This window comes from Micropterus dolomieu, linkage group LG10 (genome assembly GCF_021292245.1).
Source record: "Micropterus dolomieu isolate WLL.071019.BEF.003 ecotype Adirondacks linkage group LG10, ASM2129224v1, whole genome shotgun sequence".
In the NCBI taxonomy this organism is placed as follows: domain Eukaryota; kingdom Metazoa; phylum Chordata; class Actinopteri; order Centrarchiformes; family Centrarchidae; genus Micropterus; species Micropterus dolomieu.
The window spans coordinates 22913437-22933563 of NC_060159.1; the positions used below are offsets into that span (position 1 = coordinate 22913437).

The following is a 20127-nucleotide window of genomic DNA, read 5'->3' on the forward strand; positions in this document are numbered from 1 at the left end:
CTAACGTCTGGCTGTGTTTTTGCTGTGAAGGTAATAATGTTGCTCTGTGTGGTGTGTGCATAGACAGTGAAATACTTTGGCAACACTGCAAACTTCGCTAAACATCTGAGATTAAGTCAAAATAATATGATGTTATGAAGCGGCAGTTCTGAGCAGGATATTTTCATTATAATTAAAGAATATGACAGTAGTTTGATGTCTTGTCATTATGCAGCTGGTTTTGAATTTGATTTTGAATTGGTAAGGCTACAGCCTACTCCTTATTTCTCTCAAATACAGAAACGGGAGGTCACATTAAACTAGAAATAAAATGTGTAAAAAGTATTGATATGGGCAATACCAGCCTGGGTATTACTTGGTATTGGATGAAATAGGAAATAAGTGGTATCGCACATCACTGCTCAGCACATTTAGCATACCAAGATGCATCAAAACCCAAATTTTGGACCGCTGACAAGAGCCCAACTACATAATTTCTCTGATGCCAGCGAGCTCGGTTATGGTACAGTATCGTACCTGAGTTTGCAGAATGACAAAAAGAAAATTAAATCTTGCCTCCATTCTAGGAAAAGCAAGATTTGCTCCATAAAATAAAGTGACAATCCCAAGGATGGAACTAACAGCTGCTGTGCTTGCTGTTCGAGTTCATAGGATGTTGAAACCAGAACTGCAGCTAGAGTTGGAAAATTCAACCTTTTGGAGTGACAGCACAACTGTGCTAAAGTACATTAGGAATGAAACAAAGTGTTTTCACACCTTTGTGGCATGTTTAACAAATCTGCATAATTTTTTCAGCATCAGTTTGATCCGTTTATTGCTATTTAATCACAGCAAAATGTTTGCTTTGGGTTTATACAGCTGTAGTAATGGCGAGTTGTGTTTATTTGCGTTGTGTGTGAACACTCAGCAGTTGTCCAGCAATAAAACTCCCACGAGGAAAGCGTTGCGTGGATTAAATTAGCGTTTGGTCTGAATGCTTTCTGAAACAGGGCCCTGTAGTTACTTGTGGTGAAAGCAGTAAAATATAAAGAACAGCAGCGATTGATTACATTTATATAGCAATTGATTTTGACACCTAAAGGGCTTAGGGGGAAACACCAGGGAAACTTTGAGACAAGTACGCTGGGATGATAACTATAGCACCGTTGTTGGAGTGTGAAACTTGACGCAGGTCCTAAATTAATGACTGCTTCGTACTAAGTTCACCCGGTGTTGGCAGTATAAGTGCGGTTAGCTCACCTCCGATGGCTCACTTTTAACCACTGGGGGTCAAGCTTAGGGACCATCAATTAATTACAATTGTTAAAACAGTGTTATAGGAAATCATTTATTTCAATAGCTTCCATGTCATGTGATCCAAGGACTCTAAACCAATGCCGAATTGTAGTACTACACTAGGAAAATGAGACACCTCTTCATATTAGATTTGAGTGCATGTTTTGTATTATATTATCATTTTATGGAAAAGGTTTCTCAATAGTTTACTTTAAAGGGAAAAATCCTCCCCCCCCCCGTAACTTCCATGTGAAATTGTTTCACACAAAAATTAAATGATCAAAACAAAATCCCCTCAGTTTACCTTAACAATTACACCACAGCTGCTTCCATCTTTTAACTCCAAGCACTCCCTTTCAACTTGATATCCATCCAGTCTGTTTGGCTTTCTCATCATTAAGGAAATGTTAAGTAACTTTAAAGAGATATGTAGGTAAAAAGATGTCAGCTCACAAATTAATCGTGATTAAAAAGTGTAATAGTTGCCCAGCACTAGTCTCGAAGGCTTGCAGATAATTAAACTAAGCAAAGACTTTTCTTTTTGGACACAGAGGCCAAATTTGAATAAAATTTATTAGATCATTTAAAAGAATGCATTTCGTGGAGTTCAATTCATCACAAAAAAGGCACATCACAAAACTGTTTTCTAGCAGTGATTCGTGGGCTTATGTAATCATTCACATCTTGGCTTTAAGAGTAGGGCTGCAGTAGAGATTGTGCTGTAGAAAGCTTAAAATCTTCCTCCAGGCGTCTTCCTGAGCATCTGAATGGGGTTTGGTTTGTCCTCCCCACAGCATTATGACTGAAACACACAATGTTGTGTTTGAGAGAAGCTTCTAGTAGCAAAACCTAAAATTAACACACAGCTCGAGGATTTTAATTGAACGAAAGGTAAAAACGTACACCGACACCAGGGAGAAAGGTTTAAACTGCGGAGACATTTAACTTTTGTAACATCAAAAATAGTAATTTAAGCCATAACTTGCACCTTGGACAAGCTTTGTTGAAAAACTTCTTTGCTTTCACTGTCTGTGTGAATGTGTTCAGTTTCACTCATTTACTCAAATACAGTACTACAATTTTGAAGTACTTGTACTTTACTAGAGAAATTCTATTTTTCCTTTACTTTGTACTTTTACTTTACATTTCAGATGGAAATAAAGTGCATTTAACTCACTATATTAAAATTTGTTACTTTACAGATTCATATTAATAAACATATTAATAAAATTAAGTTACCCGGCACATAAATCTATAAATGACTATAATCCAATAAAAAAAATATACATTATTCTAAAATGGACTATTCTGCATAATGGGTACTTTAAGTATATTTCTACATACATTTGAATGAAGAACTTTAACTCACATTTCTGTTTTGCGTCATGCATTATAAACATAGTAGCCCTGAAGTGAGGTGAGTAGGGCGGCTCAATCAGATGTCCAGTGTTGGGGTATTGTACTCTGGTCAGCAGGTGCTCCTTCCCTGCAGCCTGCATCATCCGGGCGATCTGAGGGTAAAAAAGGTCAAAACAAAAACAGCACAAACTAAAAATATGCATAACCAGACGCCCTAGTTTTGGTACACAGATTACTACTAGGTGTGAACCCCAATAGTTGAAGCTTCAATGCTTCGATAGATAGAAGGAGCCTGATTTGACTGCCAATGTCTGATTTTACATAGTACTACTTCTCCCAAAAAGTTAATACGCTTCCTATTATGACAAATATCAACTTATAATGCTGTAAATAAAAATGTGAAAAAGAAGCTTCTAATAAATAAAGTGCATGAATAAATCCCAAAAATTGTAACCCTAACAAGGGCGCGAGCGAGAGAGAGAGCGAGCGGGCGCAAGAGAGAGCGAGAGCGAGCGGGCGCAAGAGAGAGAGAGCGAGCGGGCGCAAGAGAGAGAGAGCGAGCGGGCGCAAGAGAGAGAGAGCGAGCGGGCGCAAGAGAGAGAGAGCGAGCGGGCGCACAAGAGAGCGAGAGGGCACAAGAGAGCGAGAGGGCACAAGAGAGCGAGAGGGCACAAGAGAGCGAGAGGGCACAAGAGAGCGAGAGGGCACAAGAGAGCGAGAGCGAGGCGAGAGCGAGAGCGAGACGGAGCACCAGCTTCGCCGGTGTTGTGCTGAGTTGTACGTGCACCTCGTGGGACTTACATTACTTAACAGTACTTTGAAAAGACACGCTAGGAACCGCAACATGCATGCAATTTTTGGCGGGCACAAGACCAGTAAATGGAAGGCAAGGGTCAACTTTAGGCTGGTTAGTTGTGCAAGTTACAGTCACTAATGTAATGTGTAACCACCCCCCCCCCACAAACACATGATACAACTGTCACTCACCTGTGGGCATGACTTGACAATTCTGATTCAACTAATTCCTTAGTCAGAGACACTCTTAGTTATTACATTTCAGACTTTTCCACTTCTTTTAACCTGTTGTCATGGTAACACCAAAGCAAAAATCACATGATAAATAAAAGAAACATTCCCAATAAAATTGTAATTCATATCCCAATGTGTGTCACAATAATGGGAATATTATTTTTTCTGCATATTCTTAGATTTACAGTAGCCCTTCATTGTCAGGTGTGTGTGTTTGTACTCACATCCTCAGCACACTCCACTGTGGGCCAGTTCTGATCATCTTCACCATTGACCAACAACATTGGACAGTTTATTTTCCCCACCTCGAAGAGAATTAACCACAAGGAACAACTTTAATATGCGTTTTTAGCATGCTAACATGGATAAACTAAGATGGTAAACGTTATACCTGTTAAACATCAGCACGTTTAGCATCGTCACTGTGAGCATGTTAGCATGCTGGCTAGGGGTGTGACGAGATCTCGTAATATTAAAACTCAGTTCAATTAAATTTTATTTATATAGCGCCAAATCACAACGCGTTCTCTCAGAGCGTTTTTCATAAAAGAGTAGGTCTAGACCGTACTTTGTGATACATTATTTACAGAAGCCCAACAATTCCCTCCAAGAGCAGCACTAGGCGACAGAGGCAAGGAAAAACTTCCTTGGCAAGAGACTGAGACCTCGAGCAGAACCAAGGCGCAGGGTGGGCGGCCATCTGCCTCGACCGGTTGGCAATATTTTTAATTGAGGTGAAAAGCTGTCTCACGATATCAGCATAGAAGATGCCCCCGCCACTTTTAAATCATTTGTGTGGTAGCATTTTGGGTACCCAGTGGAAACAGTCTTGTTCTCATGGACCCGATATGGTTATCGTTTTGTGAGCCAAGTTTATCGTCACACCCCTAATGCTAACGTTAGCGTGTCACCTCTCTGACAAAGTCTGTTTTCTTTCTGCCAAAATACACTAAAATAAATACAGATACCAAATAAAGAGATGCGTACAGTAATTGAAACAACGGAGTATCGATTGGATCTTTGATCATAAAAAGAACTGGAGAGAGACAGTTCTTATGGTTTTTGTTTGTAAAACACAAAAATGTCAGTACAGCTCAAACAATTAGAAATTAACCTGGTGAAGAACAGACTGCTTGAAGAGTTCCTGCTTATACCTGCAAAAACATGTAGTTGAATTGAACCTCTCTTTGCCCGATACTTATTGATGAATTCCACATAAAATAAGTAATAATCATCCTAGTGCATTATGTCCTTAATAACAGAAAAACAATTAAAGTCTCATCCATGTGTGTTATTAGTGCAACATGTACTTACGTCCACTTTCTTTGATAGGTCACTGGTAAGTCCTAGACCCATCTCTCGCCATATATGATAGTTGTTCTCATCCACACGTATCATGTGAGAATTCCTGCCATCACAATGTTCACATCATTGCAACTGTGAAACTCTGAGTTTTGTTTTTATGTTACTTACAGAACAGAGTACCTACTTGAACATCAGTTCAAAGACTCCTCTGAGGGGCCCTCCACGCGCATAACCATGGCTGCCGCTGACACAAACACAACAACGAGGCTAAACAACACAGTGATACACCATAAGACAGAGGCTCCAAACTGTTTCAGGCGAGGCTCAGTGAGTGGTAGTATTATATTACATTAGTTATCAGAAGGAAAAGAGGAAGAGAGACCTCAAACTTGCCAACTCTGTCTGCCGTGGCACCTGCTTAACAGCAACATATTCAAGGCTAAAGAAAAAGCAACTCCAAGATGTTCTGCATTTGTTACTTGCCTTGATAACGGTGCTCTCAGCTGCCAGATACATGGTCACCGTCGAGCCGAGGGAAAGACCAAAAATTCCAACTTTGTCTGGGATCACTTGAGGATGGTCTTTGAGAAAACCAAATCCTGTCTGTGCAGAAGTAAAATACAGGAGATGAAGAAAAGAATTTCCAAGAGCATTCTTTTACCAGCTATTTGAAGGACAGGAGGGCGCAGCACGATCATTTGCAAACGGGATGGAAGTGTGGCTTTAGTGGCGACACATCACTTCTTTACTGCACTGTAATAAAATAATCTCAACATGAAAACTGTTTACTAACAGACTTTTGGGAGCAGAAAATTGTGTAGTTGACAGTGAGATCAGGATTTCCAATCTGTCCTGTATTTTTTAAATTGTTTAATTCAGTTTAATATAGACAGCACTGCCTCCATTCATTTTTATTTATGTACTGTATATTTTTATTTAAATGTAGTAATATCTGTACATTAAAGGACCCCCAAGCCCACAGAGACAGTGCTGTCCAAAACAACATTGCCTTCAGACAAACTAATCTCTGCCAGGGAATTTAATCAGGTCAGCTACTCTACAGTTTTTCCACATTCCTGCTGGTAACAGCACCATTTCCTAAAGCCCAATGAGATGTCTTCAGATGTCTTTTTTTGTAGGTAGGTAGGTTTATTGTCACAATATAATTTAGAGTGAAATGGAGTTTTGTAACTCCCTTCTGTTACCTAGCAGACAATACAATGCCTATAAAAAGTATTCACCCCCCTGGATGTTTCACCCTTTTGTTTCTTTTATACATGAAATCATGGTCAATATAATTTGGCTGTTTTGACAAGAATTTGCAAAAAACTGATTTTTACAAATTAATGTCAGAATAAAAATAAAAGGTAAAGAAGATGATTACATAAATATTCTGATGCAGAACAAATGTTGTCAAAGCAGTGCTGAAGTTGCCTGTTAGTCCAACTTTAGCAATGCAAATGCAAACTGTTGTTGATAGCTTTAGCTAGAAGCTGGCCATAATCCCGAGATACGCAACGTGTTTCGTCAGTAATGTAGTTGGATTGTAATTTCATGTAGTTCATCTGCAGCGCTTTGCTACGTGGACAGAAAAGTGCCAGGTACATTAGTGATCATCAGCTGATGATTCTGAAACTGTACAGCATGGAAGTTCAGATCAGCCAGCTGAGCTTCACATTTTACTGCCCTGATGTGAGTGAGGAATTTGTTGCAATTCACAACCCTCACCTTTAAACAAGAACAATAAAATGCCTGATACCCTTCACACAAAATGTAAAAACTCTGGAACTAATAAAAACACAAACCTCAAAAAGGTTCAACTCTACATCTGCTGACCTCTGTTCACCGGGGGCGAAATACTCCAGCACAAAAGAAACATAACCACGGGAAGCCAGCAAGGCCGAACGATACTCGACCAGCCCTCCAGCGCCTCCCCACATATCCAACAGCCCGGGGAAGGGTCCTGGACCTGAGCAAGAAGAGACAGATTATAAACATGGTCTGTGGGCAGGTTCACGTCTAAAGGCCTGGTTCCTGAACCAATGTGAGGATGATACATTGTTTGAATTTTCCATCTAGTCTGGTTTGTGCTCACAGAAGCAAAAGTCAAACGGTGCAGAAAATTAAACAAACAGCCTTGTGGTGGAAATGTCATTTGATTATTGGTCATACAGTCGACAGGTAAAGAGAAACCCCTCCAGATCTCTACCTGGATCCGTCAGGTTCGTGTTGGTGATGGTCCGGATACCATATCAGCAGACTTTTAGGGTCCAGCATATGAGCATCTTATAACACAGCGGGTATTAAACAATTTAATAATGCAGGCATTTCAAGAAAGAAACTCCGCGTCGGACGGTCTTATCTCACGACTTGTTTGTCATACAAACTGAACCAGTGAAGTAGGTGGGCCACAATGGCCCATGCAAATTGCTAGGAAAGGCATTATTATAAAAGCAGCTTGTGTTTACAGAATCTCTCTACAGACCTTTCATCAAGAAAAAAAAAATGACATAATTAGCTTGTTATTATATATTGTACGCATTTGTTCGTATAGTATTTTTGTAGTATCTCTTTCACATTTTGATTGTAATTTTTCAATTCTCAATGTTCATACTGAAAATCTATATCAAGCAATCTTTTGCCCTTCTGGCTCCACAGGAGATTTCTGTCCTCCCTGAGCTCACCTTAGGACAGGTGTAGGCCCAACACCCTAGTCAAACTCCCCGCCTTCTCTTCTTGACTGTTGCGATACTGTGCCTTTTTTTATTTCTGTGTTTATTGTACCAAACACAGACTTGGCAATAAAAAGTATTGTGGTAAAAATGGAATTTTATAAATAATATTAAATAATAATAAATAAGTACTATTTTAAATGGCAACACAATGGCAGCTTCCTGCGATTAGTTTGAAAAAAAAGGGCAAATGCTCCAGGGTTCAGTTCAACTGGACTAAACAAGGGAGGTGTGAACCCACCCTGAGAAAACAGATTTTAAAGATACCTGTCCTTAATCTTACCAAACTAAAACACAAATGTGTTCAGGGGATACACCCAGTCTCTCTGGATAACAACAAAAGATATTTAAGAGGATGCAATATGTTTCTTTAGGTGAAGCAGGTATACCTGTGGGTATAAACAGAGTACCCCGCACTCCTTTCTCTCTGATATCAATCCTCTGGACCCCTGGAGCCATGTACCATCTCTCTATGAGCACAGATGCCAGAGGAGCCTGCTCCGTGAAGCCCTCAGCTACATGTCCACTGTACACAGAGACTTTGACCAGCATGGGGCTGCAGACGTCCCTCTTTCTCAACCTGACAGGTAGGGAAAAGGGTAGAGTTTAACATTCAGTGTGCAAACCTCACTTAACGACATTAAGCTGTAGCGGTCAACTGTATTTTACTAATGAACAAGCGCTTAGAAATCAAAAACAAACCGAGCCATTTAATCTCAGTTCACAATTTTTTTTTGAAACCGGCCTAATTTAACTCGTTGGCATGTTTAGGAAATGCTTATTCACAAGCGAGGACCACACAATCAACAGATTAAATTATTAATGAAACAAAGGTGTACGAGGCTTGTAGTTACTTAACAGACATTCAAAAGCGTTGTGGGGAAGCTGCAATAGGGAAATCCGCCGTAGGACTGAAGACTCATCCACTTCCTGGCCGGCTTTAGGATTGTGGAAAGTAATAAAATAAAGACATTTTCACCATAAATTGGAGCAGAAAATGTCTCCAGAATGCAGGAAATTAAGTGTTTAATGCTCCAATTTTCTGGGGGAGGACACCCAGACTCACCGCTTATATATTTCAGCATTTCCCATTTCTTCAAAATAGTGTTAAAAATCATCTCGTCTTGTGATCCAAGTGTATCATCACGCCCCTAATCTGAGCCCTTATGTCACCACCACTTTAACACAACAGAAAAAAAAAGGGAAAAAAAAAAAAAGATGCTGCATGTGTGGCCACACTTTGGTGTCATGACACCAAGCAAAACAAAGCTAAATGTAGGAATGAATGCTTAAACGCTTCTATATCAAAAAACACAGTTCTAACAAATCTAAACATCTATTATTTATTAAGATATAGTCAAGATGAGAAAATTAAGATGTTTTTGCATGAGGCCCTTTGTTTAATCATTGTAGAGGCAACAAGGCAATTAAACAGTGATGTTGATTTCAGGAGATTCTGCCCGGTCATAGTCAACATGTTACCTGAGGCCTTTCCGGCTGCCTGGGACAGGGCGCATACTCCACAACAAACCCATGGGTTCTTTTCCTGTGTACGTGCCTCCAAAACTCAAATCCTCTGCAACTAAAAAAAGTATTGAAATGTCAACAAGAAAACAAAATATCAAAGAAGCAAGTTAGCTGTAGAGTCAAGGACGAACAGCAAACACCAGTGGTCTTCTGTGTTTGCAATTTAGCAGGCTGTCCTCACTGCACGTGATAGATTTCCGACATCGATGCACTTTGATTAAAAAAAAAAATATATCTGTTTTAGGAACGAGACAAAATGAGAGAAAGAACACACCACACACTGTTCCCTTGTGATCACTGATGTAGTGTCCGAATGCCTCCCAGAAGTCATTTTCCTCAGAGTGGTGGAGGGAGTGTAGTGTTACTGGAGATCCTGGAGGCAGATTCTCCACCACCACCACGAACTTCTCATCAACCAGAGCCCGACTGGGGAGGACAGAGAGAATCGGAGGGACAGTCTGGGACATCTTACCCATCTTCTGTGGAGAAATGCAAACACATGTGCACTGGTTACAATTTATCAAGTGGGTAACAAGAGCAATGTCCTCAGCTCTCACAGGCTGCGTAAGTGACAGACTTTGTGACCTCTGTCTGTGTTGCACTGAATTTAAAGATAACATGGTTCAAATATGTTAACAAGACTAAGAGTCTACAGTCATGCCAGCTTTAAGGCTGTACTTAAGCACAGGGGTGCTTTGCACTAAACGCTATCTTTAGCATGCTGACATGCTCAATATGACATAAGCTGGTATAATGTTGTAACTTTGTACATAAGTATAATTTTATTAGATCTTAGTGCTGCATTTGATACCACTGACCATCAGATTCTATTGCAGAGACTGGAACATTTCATTGGCATTAAAGGAACCGCTCTAAGCTGGTTTAAGTCCTATTTATCAGATCGATTTCAGTTTGTACATGTTAACGATGAATCCTCCATGCACGCCAAAGATAGTCATGGAGTTCCACAAGGATCTGTCCTCGGACCAATCCTGTTCACTTTATATATGCTTCCTTTAGGCAATATTATCAGGAAATATTCCATAAGCTTTCATTGTTATGCAGATGATACTCCGTTATATCTATCGATCAAGCCAGATGAAACTCAGTTAGCTAAACTTCAAATGTGCCTTCAGGATGTTAAAACCTGGATGACCTGTAATTTTCTAATGTTAAGATAAAACTGAAGTTATTGTTCTGGGGCCTAAGCACCTCCGTGACGCATTATCTAAAGATATAGATTCCCTTGATAGCATCGCCCTGGCCTCCAGCAACACTGTGAGGAATCTTGGAGTTATCTTTGATCAGGACATGTCGTTTAAGTCTCACATTAAGCAAATTTCAAGGACCGCCTTTTTTCACCTACGTAATATTGCGAAAATCAGGAACATCCTGTCTAAAAATTATGCAGAAAACTAGTCCATGCATTTGTTAATTCTAGGCTGGATTACTGCAATTCTTTATTATCAGGCTGCTCGAAAAAGTCCGTTAAGACTCTTCAGCTGATCCAGAATGCTGCAGCACGTGTTCTGACAGGAACCAGGAAAAGAGATCACATTTCTCCTGGTTTAGCATCTTTGCATTGGCTTCCAGTAAAATCCAGAATAGAATTTAAAATCTTTCTTCTTACCTACAAAGCTCTTAATGGTCAGGCACCATCTTATCTTAAAGAGCTCATAGTACCTTACTACCCCACCAGAGCACTGCGCTCCCAGAATGCAGGGTTACTTGTGGTTCCTAGAGTCTCCAAAAGTAGACTAGGAGCCAGAGCGTTCAGCTATCAAGCTCCTCTCCTGTGGAACCAGGTTCCAGTTTGGGTTCAGGAGGCAGACACCATCTCCACATTTAAGAGTAGGCTTAAGACTTTCCTCTTTGATAAAGCTTATAGTTAGGGCTGGCTCAGGGGCGTCCTGAACCATCCCTTAGTTATGCTGCTATAGGCCTAGACTGCCGGGGGATTTCCCATGATGCACTGAGCTCCTCTCTCCTCTACTTTCTCTCCCTATTATCTGTATGCAACCTCATTCCATTATTGCATGTTACTAACACAACTTCTCCCCTTTCTGGTAGTCTTGTGCTTTCTCGTCTCTCTCCTCTCTCCTATCACTTCCTGCAGGTGTTTCTGGCTCTGGAGCTGTTGAGTCTGGATCTGTGGTTGCGAGTCACCTGCTGCCCCCGTGTTCCTGCTCGACACCCTCTGCTACAACAACTATTGTTACTAGTCCTATTGTTATATTTATAATCATTAACATTACGACTGTTACCATTAACACTACTATAAATATCTGTACCATTTTTCATTTAGTCTATAGCAACATCACCTTTACTGTCTGTACCTCTGTGTGTATATTGTGTAGGCTGCCTCCCTCCCCTCTCTCTCTCCTTCTCTCTGTTCCTCTCCTGTCCTCTCTCTCTCTCGCTCTCTCTCTCCTTCACCCCAACCGGTCGAGGCAGATGGCCGCCCACCCTGAGCCATGGTTCTGCTCGAGGTTTCTGCCTCTTAAAAGGAAGTTTTTCCTTGCCTCTGTCGCCTAGTGCTTGCTCTTGGTGGGAACTGTTGGGCTTCTGTAAATAGCATCATAGAGTATGGTCTAGACCTGCTCTTTTATGAAAAGCGCTGTGAGATAACTTGTTGTGATTTGGCGCTATATAAATAAAATTGAATTGAAATATTCTGGTCCAGCCCTAGAGGTTTGGCAACTGCTGCTTCCAAGGTAAAGAATGTACTCAATGATGGATGTGTTTCTCATCTCTTATATTCAAAACCATAAGACCATACTGACATAAAGACATTTACTAAACACATTTTCTATAACAAAATGTTGGCAAAGACAAAACTAAAATTTATCTTATGTCTGACTTAAAGATGTTTGCTCTTTTCAATTCCAGACTCAAACTGTCTGAACTGTCCAACTCCTGTTGTATAATCAAAAGTCATGTCAAGTATCCAGCAACTAAGGGCGGCTGTGGCTTAGAGGTAGAGCAGGTCACCCTCTAATAGGAAGACTTGGTTTGATCCCCCAGGCCACATGCCTTTCGGTCCTTTGGCAGGATACTGAACCCCCAATTGCTCCCAAAGGCTGTGCCATTGGTGTGCGAATGTGTGTGTGCAAAGCATTTTGAGTGGTCGGAAGACCAGAAAGGCCATATACATGTACAGTCTATTTACCAATTACAATAAATAACATTACATGAGATCATTAAACATAAGTAACAAAGTACTAAAACATCAAAGTCTAATATGCTGGCCTTTAACAGCATTGTGTGGAAGGGTAAAGTCAGTTAAGCCAGCTATGTGGCTACATCAATAACATGAGTTAGCTGAACTGTAACTGACATAAAAACATTACATGTCATCTTTGTTTGTACACAACCTGAATGCTGTATAAGGTCAGGCTGGGTACATGTCACAAAGAGTCAGTCTTTTTTATCTGATCATGTCAATGTCAAGGACACTGAGAATACATGTCAGTCATGAACAGACATGTGATTACAAGCCACTGTCGTACATTTACAACAAAAATAAATTCACTGGTTCAATGAGCGACAGCAGAACATTTTTGTTTTGATTGTCAAGACCAATCCACTTGTTCCTGCATCTCCTCAAAGCATTTGCTTGATTTGGAGTTACAGTGTACTATTGTAAGCAGTCACACAATGCTAGAAAACAGCTCAAAACATTGTTGTTTGTATATTTCGTTCAGTTTTAAATGTTCAGGACATCTTTGAAAAAACTGTAAACAGACTACAATAATTGTGAACTGTGTGCTTGTACTTGTTCTTTTCATTTATTTTCATGTATATAGAAATGAAATATTGCAGTTTTCCTTTCAGCCAAACTTTTTCTAAGCAGCATGCAGTTACGCTCTGTTACTTCCTCATAACCTTGTTTAAATTCAAATCTGATTTGCATTAAATTCAATTGCGCCCCCTTAAATTCTTATAAATCATCTCCCCTCTGCTTTCTGTGGCCATAATGAGCAGGAGCACAGCGGACACTAAATCATCCTGGAGAGCAAATTACCACAATCTGACAGCAGCCATGCACCTGCACAGCACCTTCATAATCACAGCAGAAAACCCAGCATCTATATGTGTGTGTGCGCGTGTATGAGTTTCGACTCTCCCAGGGGAGAAGGTCGACTCCCAGAATACAGTGGGCTGGCAAGGCATTTAGCAGCCATCAGAAAGAGCCTGGCTCTACTCTCATTGAAGCCTAAAGGTGGCGCTTAATAAGTTGAGACACACACACCTTGCCTACCTTTCCCGGCTGGCTGTGTGGGAAAGGAGGTTTGACCTTTATCAGACGGGAGCGCTAACACGCTAATAGCCCTGTCCACACTCCAATTAGAGCTGGTAAGAGAAGGGTTGAACAGAGCACAGTCTGCCACTAAGGATCGGTCTGAGAGATGGGAATTGTACAGGCTGTCAGCTACAGAAAGCGAGTGGGAGAAAAGAGTATGGGGAAAAAAAGAAAGAAAGAAAAGAGGATGAAGAAAATGACAACTCTTTGAAATGCCTATCCTGGCTGTTTTTTGGGGGTAATTGATAAGGGATATCTGGTCACAGCAATAAGGCAAAAGAATAAAACATAAATGAACGAGACTAAAAGTCAACAGCCATGCTAACAGCCAGTGAGGCTGTAACATTCAACATGGGTGGTTAGGTGAAAAATGTAGATAAAAATCAAATACAGTTAGATCCTTGCCACATTGTTAATAAAAAAAAAAGAAAAATTTGGGCCAGGGGTGGCAAAAGGGTTTATACTTTAAAGTAGACGTTTTAGGACTCAGCTTTTCAGACTCAGCTCATCAAGTGAGTGACTTTGTCGTGTAATTTGTGGTTTATTGCCAGTAATGTTGTAATCCTAACATGATGCAACAACTAGGATTTTCTGCAGCAACTCAGCAAGGCAACCCTTCTAAAAAGGACAGAATTTGTGAAGACATACACTTGACCAACTCAGACTGCCAAAGCCTTCAGCTGAACCATAGAATGTGTTTGTGAGTGTCCAAGGACTGCATTGTGTCTTTACTGTCCTCACAATGAGTTGCATGTTTTCAATGCTAGACAGTTAGCTAACAGGGTGAAGTCCTCCAATAAACTCCAGGCGTAACTTTTCTTGATAATTTAATGAAGTATCACATACTGTAAAACTGTAACAAAGGCACAAATGGTACCCAGAAATTAGAATATAACCAATACACAAGTAAGACACGACTGGAAGAAACAAAAAATGCACTGTGCTAACCACTCCCAGTTATGCTAGCCATCAATGCTCCACTACCTAGTGTTTAGCTTTTCACAAAACAAAGCATGGTCACAGTATTATCGTACTAAAGGCAAAAACGGCAATAAAATACTTACCGACAAATAGTGTCCAAGGCAACAATCCACAAATCAAAATTACAGCAGGAGAAGGCAATAGCACTCCACTGTTCACCTGGCTTACTTGGCCTTGTGGAAATCCCCTGTTCAACCACCACTGCTCCTGACTAACCAGCAGGAGGCACTGCAGTACACTAATTTCCTGAACTCAATAGAGGGCAGTACAGTGTCACTAACTTCTTGCATTGTAGTCGCGTTAGGGAGGGATTGCTTTATGGCCAGTATGAATGGAGGGGCAAGCAGAACAAGCTGTTAACACACAACATTGACATATTATCCCCACCAAGTTGATATGGCTAACTTAATACAAACAGTTGCCTATTAACAAATCCAGGAGTCACAGAGCAACATTATCATTCATTCGGACATTTTCATCTATCTGTAGTCAATTTTATTCATCACACTTGGACAGGGGGGGATTAAACGCAGATCAATTTAAAAATGTCCTTGCAGAGCATCAACACACCCAGGAAGTTCTGCATATTACATAAAGACATAATCCAACATCTGCTTTTCTTTTAAAATTTGTTTTCATGTCACGTGCCAACTGTAGTATTTTAGTAAATAGAGGCATCAGCTTTCATATGCATTGTGTGTGTAGTTGAATGTGTTCTGGCGAATGTGTGTGCATGTGCAGAGCAGAAGGTTAAGTCCCCTCTATCCCAGCAGATTGAACTGAGCACTGATGTGATATGAGACATTCCAAGTTATTGAACCCTGGCTGATTGGATGATAACAGGGGGTGATTGTTCTTTTCTTTTGTGGCCCGTCCAGCCTCCTCTGAAGCTTTACTCGTTTTTAAGACACTGAGGACAGAGAGACAGTAGAAATGAAGAAAAACTAACAGATAAAAAAGGGTAATAATAAAATGAAGGCTGGGATTCCCAGTCCTACTCTTTGCAATGCTTAAAACACCTAAAATTATGCATTTATCAAGTGTCGCATGACTAATCAAACAAAAGTCCCTTCCCACTTAGCAAGCTAACTGAATAATGACTGTGTCTAGAGAAATTTAACTGGACAATATTAAAAAGGCCTTCCCCACTAGTAGTGCATAGCTCCTATTACAAGGACAGAACACAACACAGGACAGGATGTAAAAATGAAAGGACACAAGACAGGACAATGCAGTGACCAAAAAATGGTGCCTAAATTACACAAGACACTTGACAACACTTGTAAGAATACTGTTATGGCAGAAAATTGTGAGATCTTGCATGGAGCCCCAGACTGAGGGAGATTGACAGTCATCTTGAACTTCTTCCATTTTCTAATAATGGCGCCAACAGTTGTTGCCTTCTCACCAAGCTGCTGGCAGGCCATCCCAGCCTTGTGTAGGTCTACAATTTTATCCCTGATGTCCTTACACAGCTCTCTGGTCTTGGCAATTGTGGAGAGGTTGAAGTCTGAGTGTGTGGACAGGTGTCTTTTGTATAGGTAACTAGTTCAAACAGGTGCAGTTAATACAGGTAATGAGTGGAGAACAGGAGGGCTTCTTAAATAAGAACTAACAGGTCTGTGAGAGCCGGAATTCTTACTGGTTGGTAGGTGATCAAATACTTATGTCATGCAATAAAATGCAAATTAATATCCAAAAATGCTAATTAAATCCAGAAAATCACATTGTATGATTTTTAATCATTTTCTGGATTTTTGTTTTAGATTCCGTCTCTCACAGTTGAAGTGTAACTATGATAAAAATTACAGCCCTCTACATGCTTTGTAAGTAGGAAAACCTGCAAAATCAGCAGTGTATCAAATACTTGTTCTCCCTACTGTATGTATTTTTTAGTTAGTTTAGTTTTTTTATCCTTAACCTTTACACTACTATACGAGGGTGTTCTCACACCTGCACCTGCTTTTTAGTCTAATTAAAAATCCGACTCTGGTTCGTTTTCCCCCTTGGCGTGATTCGTTTGGGCATGTATAAATACACCAATCACAGTAAAACAACCGCACAGAGACCATTGAGGAATTGGTCTTGGTCCGGGCCTAAACAACCTCTGGAGCGGTTTGTTTGTGGTGGGAATGTGACCCTACCAAACTACTATAAACTACGATTAACATTTCACGCTTACCAGACATGTCTTCGGTTTAACATGTTGACAATTAGCATGTTGTGCATGGTCAATATAAGCTCCCTTTTTCTGCTCGTCTGAAGGCAACACGTCTTCTTTTTGTGAAGCAGTATAGTATTTAAGACGTTTCCTAGAAGTGCATTTGGCCTACTGCGGTATAGTTTTGCCTGGTATATTGCCCAGCTAATTACCATGATTATGAGCAAATGTCAACTGTACTCCATGTTTTATTGCATAACAATGTTTCTCTCACATAGATACATTATGCCGTAGTCCAGAACACAGGACCTTCTTTAATTTCTATATTATCCATTATCTATTTACTTTCTTGCTTGGATTTTTCTATTTTTTGTGTGTGAAAAGATACTGAACCAAGGGGAAAACTAACAAGTTTATAAACTCATCAAGTGATTCAGACCAGAGCCAACAAACTATGAGGAAAAGTGCCAAATCAATTTCATTTAGTGCTATTAATCTGTTTTCATTCCTGTACCTGTTGATTTCCTGAAACACCATGCCATTGTCTGCATTGAAATGACCAGCAGAGTTCACAAGAGAGAACGGCCAAACTAACTGTAGTGCATTCAGACACATTTGAACCAAAGATAGTCTTGATAGTCTCTAGAGCTAGTTCCCAGTACTACCCATCCATTCCCAACATCCTCTTTACACATAATAATAATCTTTATTTGTAGAGCACTTTTCAAAAACAAGTTACAAAGTGCTTTAACAAGTGTAAAGAAAATAATACCCAAGAGACAATAATACAAAAACAATATAAGATAAAAGCATGAAAACATTGAAAAGACTAAAATACAGATAAATATAAAATTAGTAAAATACAATAAAATAAAAGGGATAAAATAAAATCAAATAAGATCGGGAAAGGCTCTCCTATAAAAGTATGTTTTAAGAAGGGACTTAAAAGAGTTCACTGACTCAGCCGACCTGATTTCCTCGGGCAGGCTGTTCCAGAGCCTCGGGGCCCTGACAGCAAACGCTCTGTCCCCTTTAGTTTTCAGTCGAGACTCTGGAACAGACAACAGACCTCTGCCCGAGGATCTCAAGGTACGTGCTGGTGTGTATGGGACTAAAAGTTCAGAAATATAACAAGGCGAGAGGCCATGAAGAGCTTTAAAAGTAATCAATAGAATTTTAAAGTCAATTTTAAAACACACTGGGAGCTAGTGTAATGAAGCTAAAATAGGAGTAATGTGGTCATATTTCTTTGTTCTGGTTAAAAACCTGGCAGCTGAGTTCTGGACAGTCTGGAGTCGATCAATAGATTTTTGGGTTAAACAGGTGAAAAGGCTGTTGCAATAATCCAGGCGTGATGAGATGAAGGCGTGTAAAATGGTCTCGGTGTCCTTAAAAGTTAACATAGAAATATAGCTAAAATTCGATCTAAGTTGATAAAAACATGATTGAACAAGCTTTGTGGTGTGCTGCTCGAAATTTAAATTACTATCAAACCAAACACCAAGGTTCTTTGCCACAGGCTTAATGTGATTAACTAGGGAACCAGTAAATGGCAGTATTTGTCATCAGTCATCAGTATTGTCACTGCCATCTGCTGGGACCCAATGACTAGGATTTCTGTTTTGTCTGAGTTCAGCTGGAGGAAATGATTTGACATCCATTTTTTAACTTCACAAAGGCAGTTGTTAAGTGAACTCAGCATTCCAGGGTCTGTGGACCTGACGGGCAAGTATATTTGTGTGTCATCAGCATAAATATGAAAAGAAATGCCATGTTTATGGATAATATGTCCAAGGGGAAGCAGATACAAGGAAAACAAAATGGGTCCTAAGACCGACCCCTGAGGCATACCATATTTAACGGGACAGAACGAGGAGACATAGTTGTTTATAGACACGCAAAACTTCCTATTTGACAGGTAGGATGAAAACCATTCTAGGGCAGTACCAGAGATCCAGTCATTTGTCATGACATGCAGTCATTTGTTTTCCACAAGACACTAGGATCTTAATTGCTGCTTTAATTTCTTCTTATTTATGTTTTGGTGGTGGCTTCTAAAATTATGTATTAAGTAGTTCACACATGTGACGAGATCTCGCACCATGAGATCTCGCAAGATTAATTTATGACGAAAATTCTCGTCAGGTAAAAAGCTGTCTCGCGAGACGCAAATGACATTTGTCACGCTGTCAAGCCGCACTTTAATTTTCTCACACAGTGAAATACAAATTTATAACTGATAAGATAGAATCACCGAGCGAATCAACTCCGCGCCCAGCTGATGTCACACCGGCGCACGCCCTGAAATTAAATCAACCGCACCGCTCGTGCTGTGAGTCCAGACAGCTGTGACGAATGGTAACGTAGCTGGCAGAGTTTTGCAACATAAGCATTTAAAAATTGTAGCACGGCCTGCTCTTTTTGGGACTGTGAGCTGCACTGGAAGTTAACGTGTGGATTTGTGGCGAGATTTCTGCCTGATCAAAAGGGTTTCATTTACTTTTCGTTTAATATGCAACATGCAGTCATGAAACGGTCAAACGGTCTGAAGGGGATAACGTTACTACCAGTGGATCAAAAACGTAATGCACAGCAGAGTACCGGACTTCTCATTAATTGATGACGTCTGGTAATAATCTGCTTTTTCTCTAGACATGTCAGAGAACACAGATAGCCTATATGCTAGAGATTCTGAATGTGCAGAAAGTTTTGACCATGAGCAGAAAATCTGCTGAAACAAAGTAGCTATTAAAGTCCAGGAGTTTATAACTAAATTAAAATAAAATAATTTATCTTGCAGGTGAAAAGGTGCCACAGTCACATTTAAAGAGTTTACTTCCCCAAACAAAGGCACATGAGGGGAGGACTAAATCATGAATCAGCAGGGATAATATTAAAAGAAGCTGATCTACAGGAGAAACAGATCTGATAGCAACACAGAATGCACTGATTTAGATTCTGTTAGGCTATAGATTTTGAATTGTCACCTGCCACCTGACTTTTGTGTTTTTCTTTATATAAATAAATAGAAAAATCACCATAAACTGATGCAGAAAAAAAAAAAATCAGAATGATGGAAATAAAGTGTTTAATGCTCAAAATTTTTGATATAATTCAGCATTAAAGATTTCTTCAAAATAGCATTAAAATCTCGTCTCTCTCTCATGAACCCAATCTCGAATCTCGTCTCGTGTGTTAATTGTCTGGTCAAACCCCTACACATAACGATTAGCAAGCGCCAGTTCCTCGCTGATCTGCCCCCTATCACAGCCTGACTGTAGGAGAGCTTGGAGACTTGCAAATCGGCCTTCTAATTGTTAGTATGAACTAGACTTTAAGTAAGGAACACAATCTAACACCCTCCTTCCACAGAGAGAGTAAGGCAAGCACACAGCTAAGCACAACAAATATAGGCAGCAGTCACGCAGACTTAAGTTGTCATCTGACCCATTGGT

General features: G+C 40.1%; 1 protein-coding gene across 2 annotated transcripts; it reads right to left on the reverse strand.

Moving 5' to 3' along the window:
- Positions 1–1830: 1830 nt before the first annotated feature.
- Positions 1831–9727, reverse strand: LOC123977429 (peroxisomal succinyl-coenzyme A thioesterase-like). Of its 2 annotated transcripts, none has more exons than XM_046060086.1 (10): positions 9502–9724; positions 9183–9282; positions 8090–8280; positions 6774–6937; positions 5452–5571; positions 5153–5235; positions 4978–5071; positions 3888–3968; positions 2645–2786; positions 1831–2077 (listed from the first exon to the last, which is right to left on the reverse strand). In XM_046060086.1, exons 1-10 carry the CDS (start codon positions 9701–9703, stop codon positions 1953–1955), a joined length of 1302 nt encoding a protein of 433 aa, XP_045916042.1. In that variant the 5' UTR covers positions 9704–9724; the 3' UTR covers positions 1831–1952. The 2 variants fall into 2 exon arrangements, 1 of the variants encoding a protein (XP_045916042.1); XR_006826668.1 differs by lacking the exon at positions 1831–2077 and adding an exon at positions 3622–3714 and having other exon boundaries at positions 2654–2786; positions 9502–9727.
- Between the last annotated feature and the right edge of the window lie 10400 nt (positions 9728–20127).

Bases quoted from the DNA above. Each gene is read 5' to 3' on its own strand.
- LOC123977429 (XM_046060086.1), bottom strand. From the start codon at position 9,703: ATGGGTAAGATGTCCCAGACTGTCCCTCCGATTCTCTCTGTCCTCCCC. The intron at 5,572-6,773 runs GTTTGTGTTTTT...ACTTCTGCACAG, and splicing joins TAGAGTTGAACCTTTTTGAG to ACAGGATTTGGTTTTCTCAA. The intron at 2,787-3,887 runs GTGAGTACAAAC...TTTTACCCTCAG, and splicing joins CAGTGGAGTGTGCTGAGGAT to ATCGCCCGGATGATGCAGGC.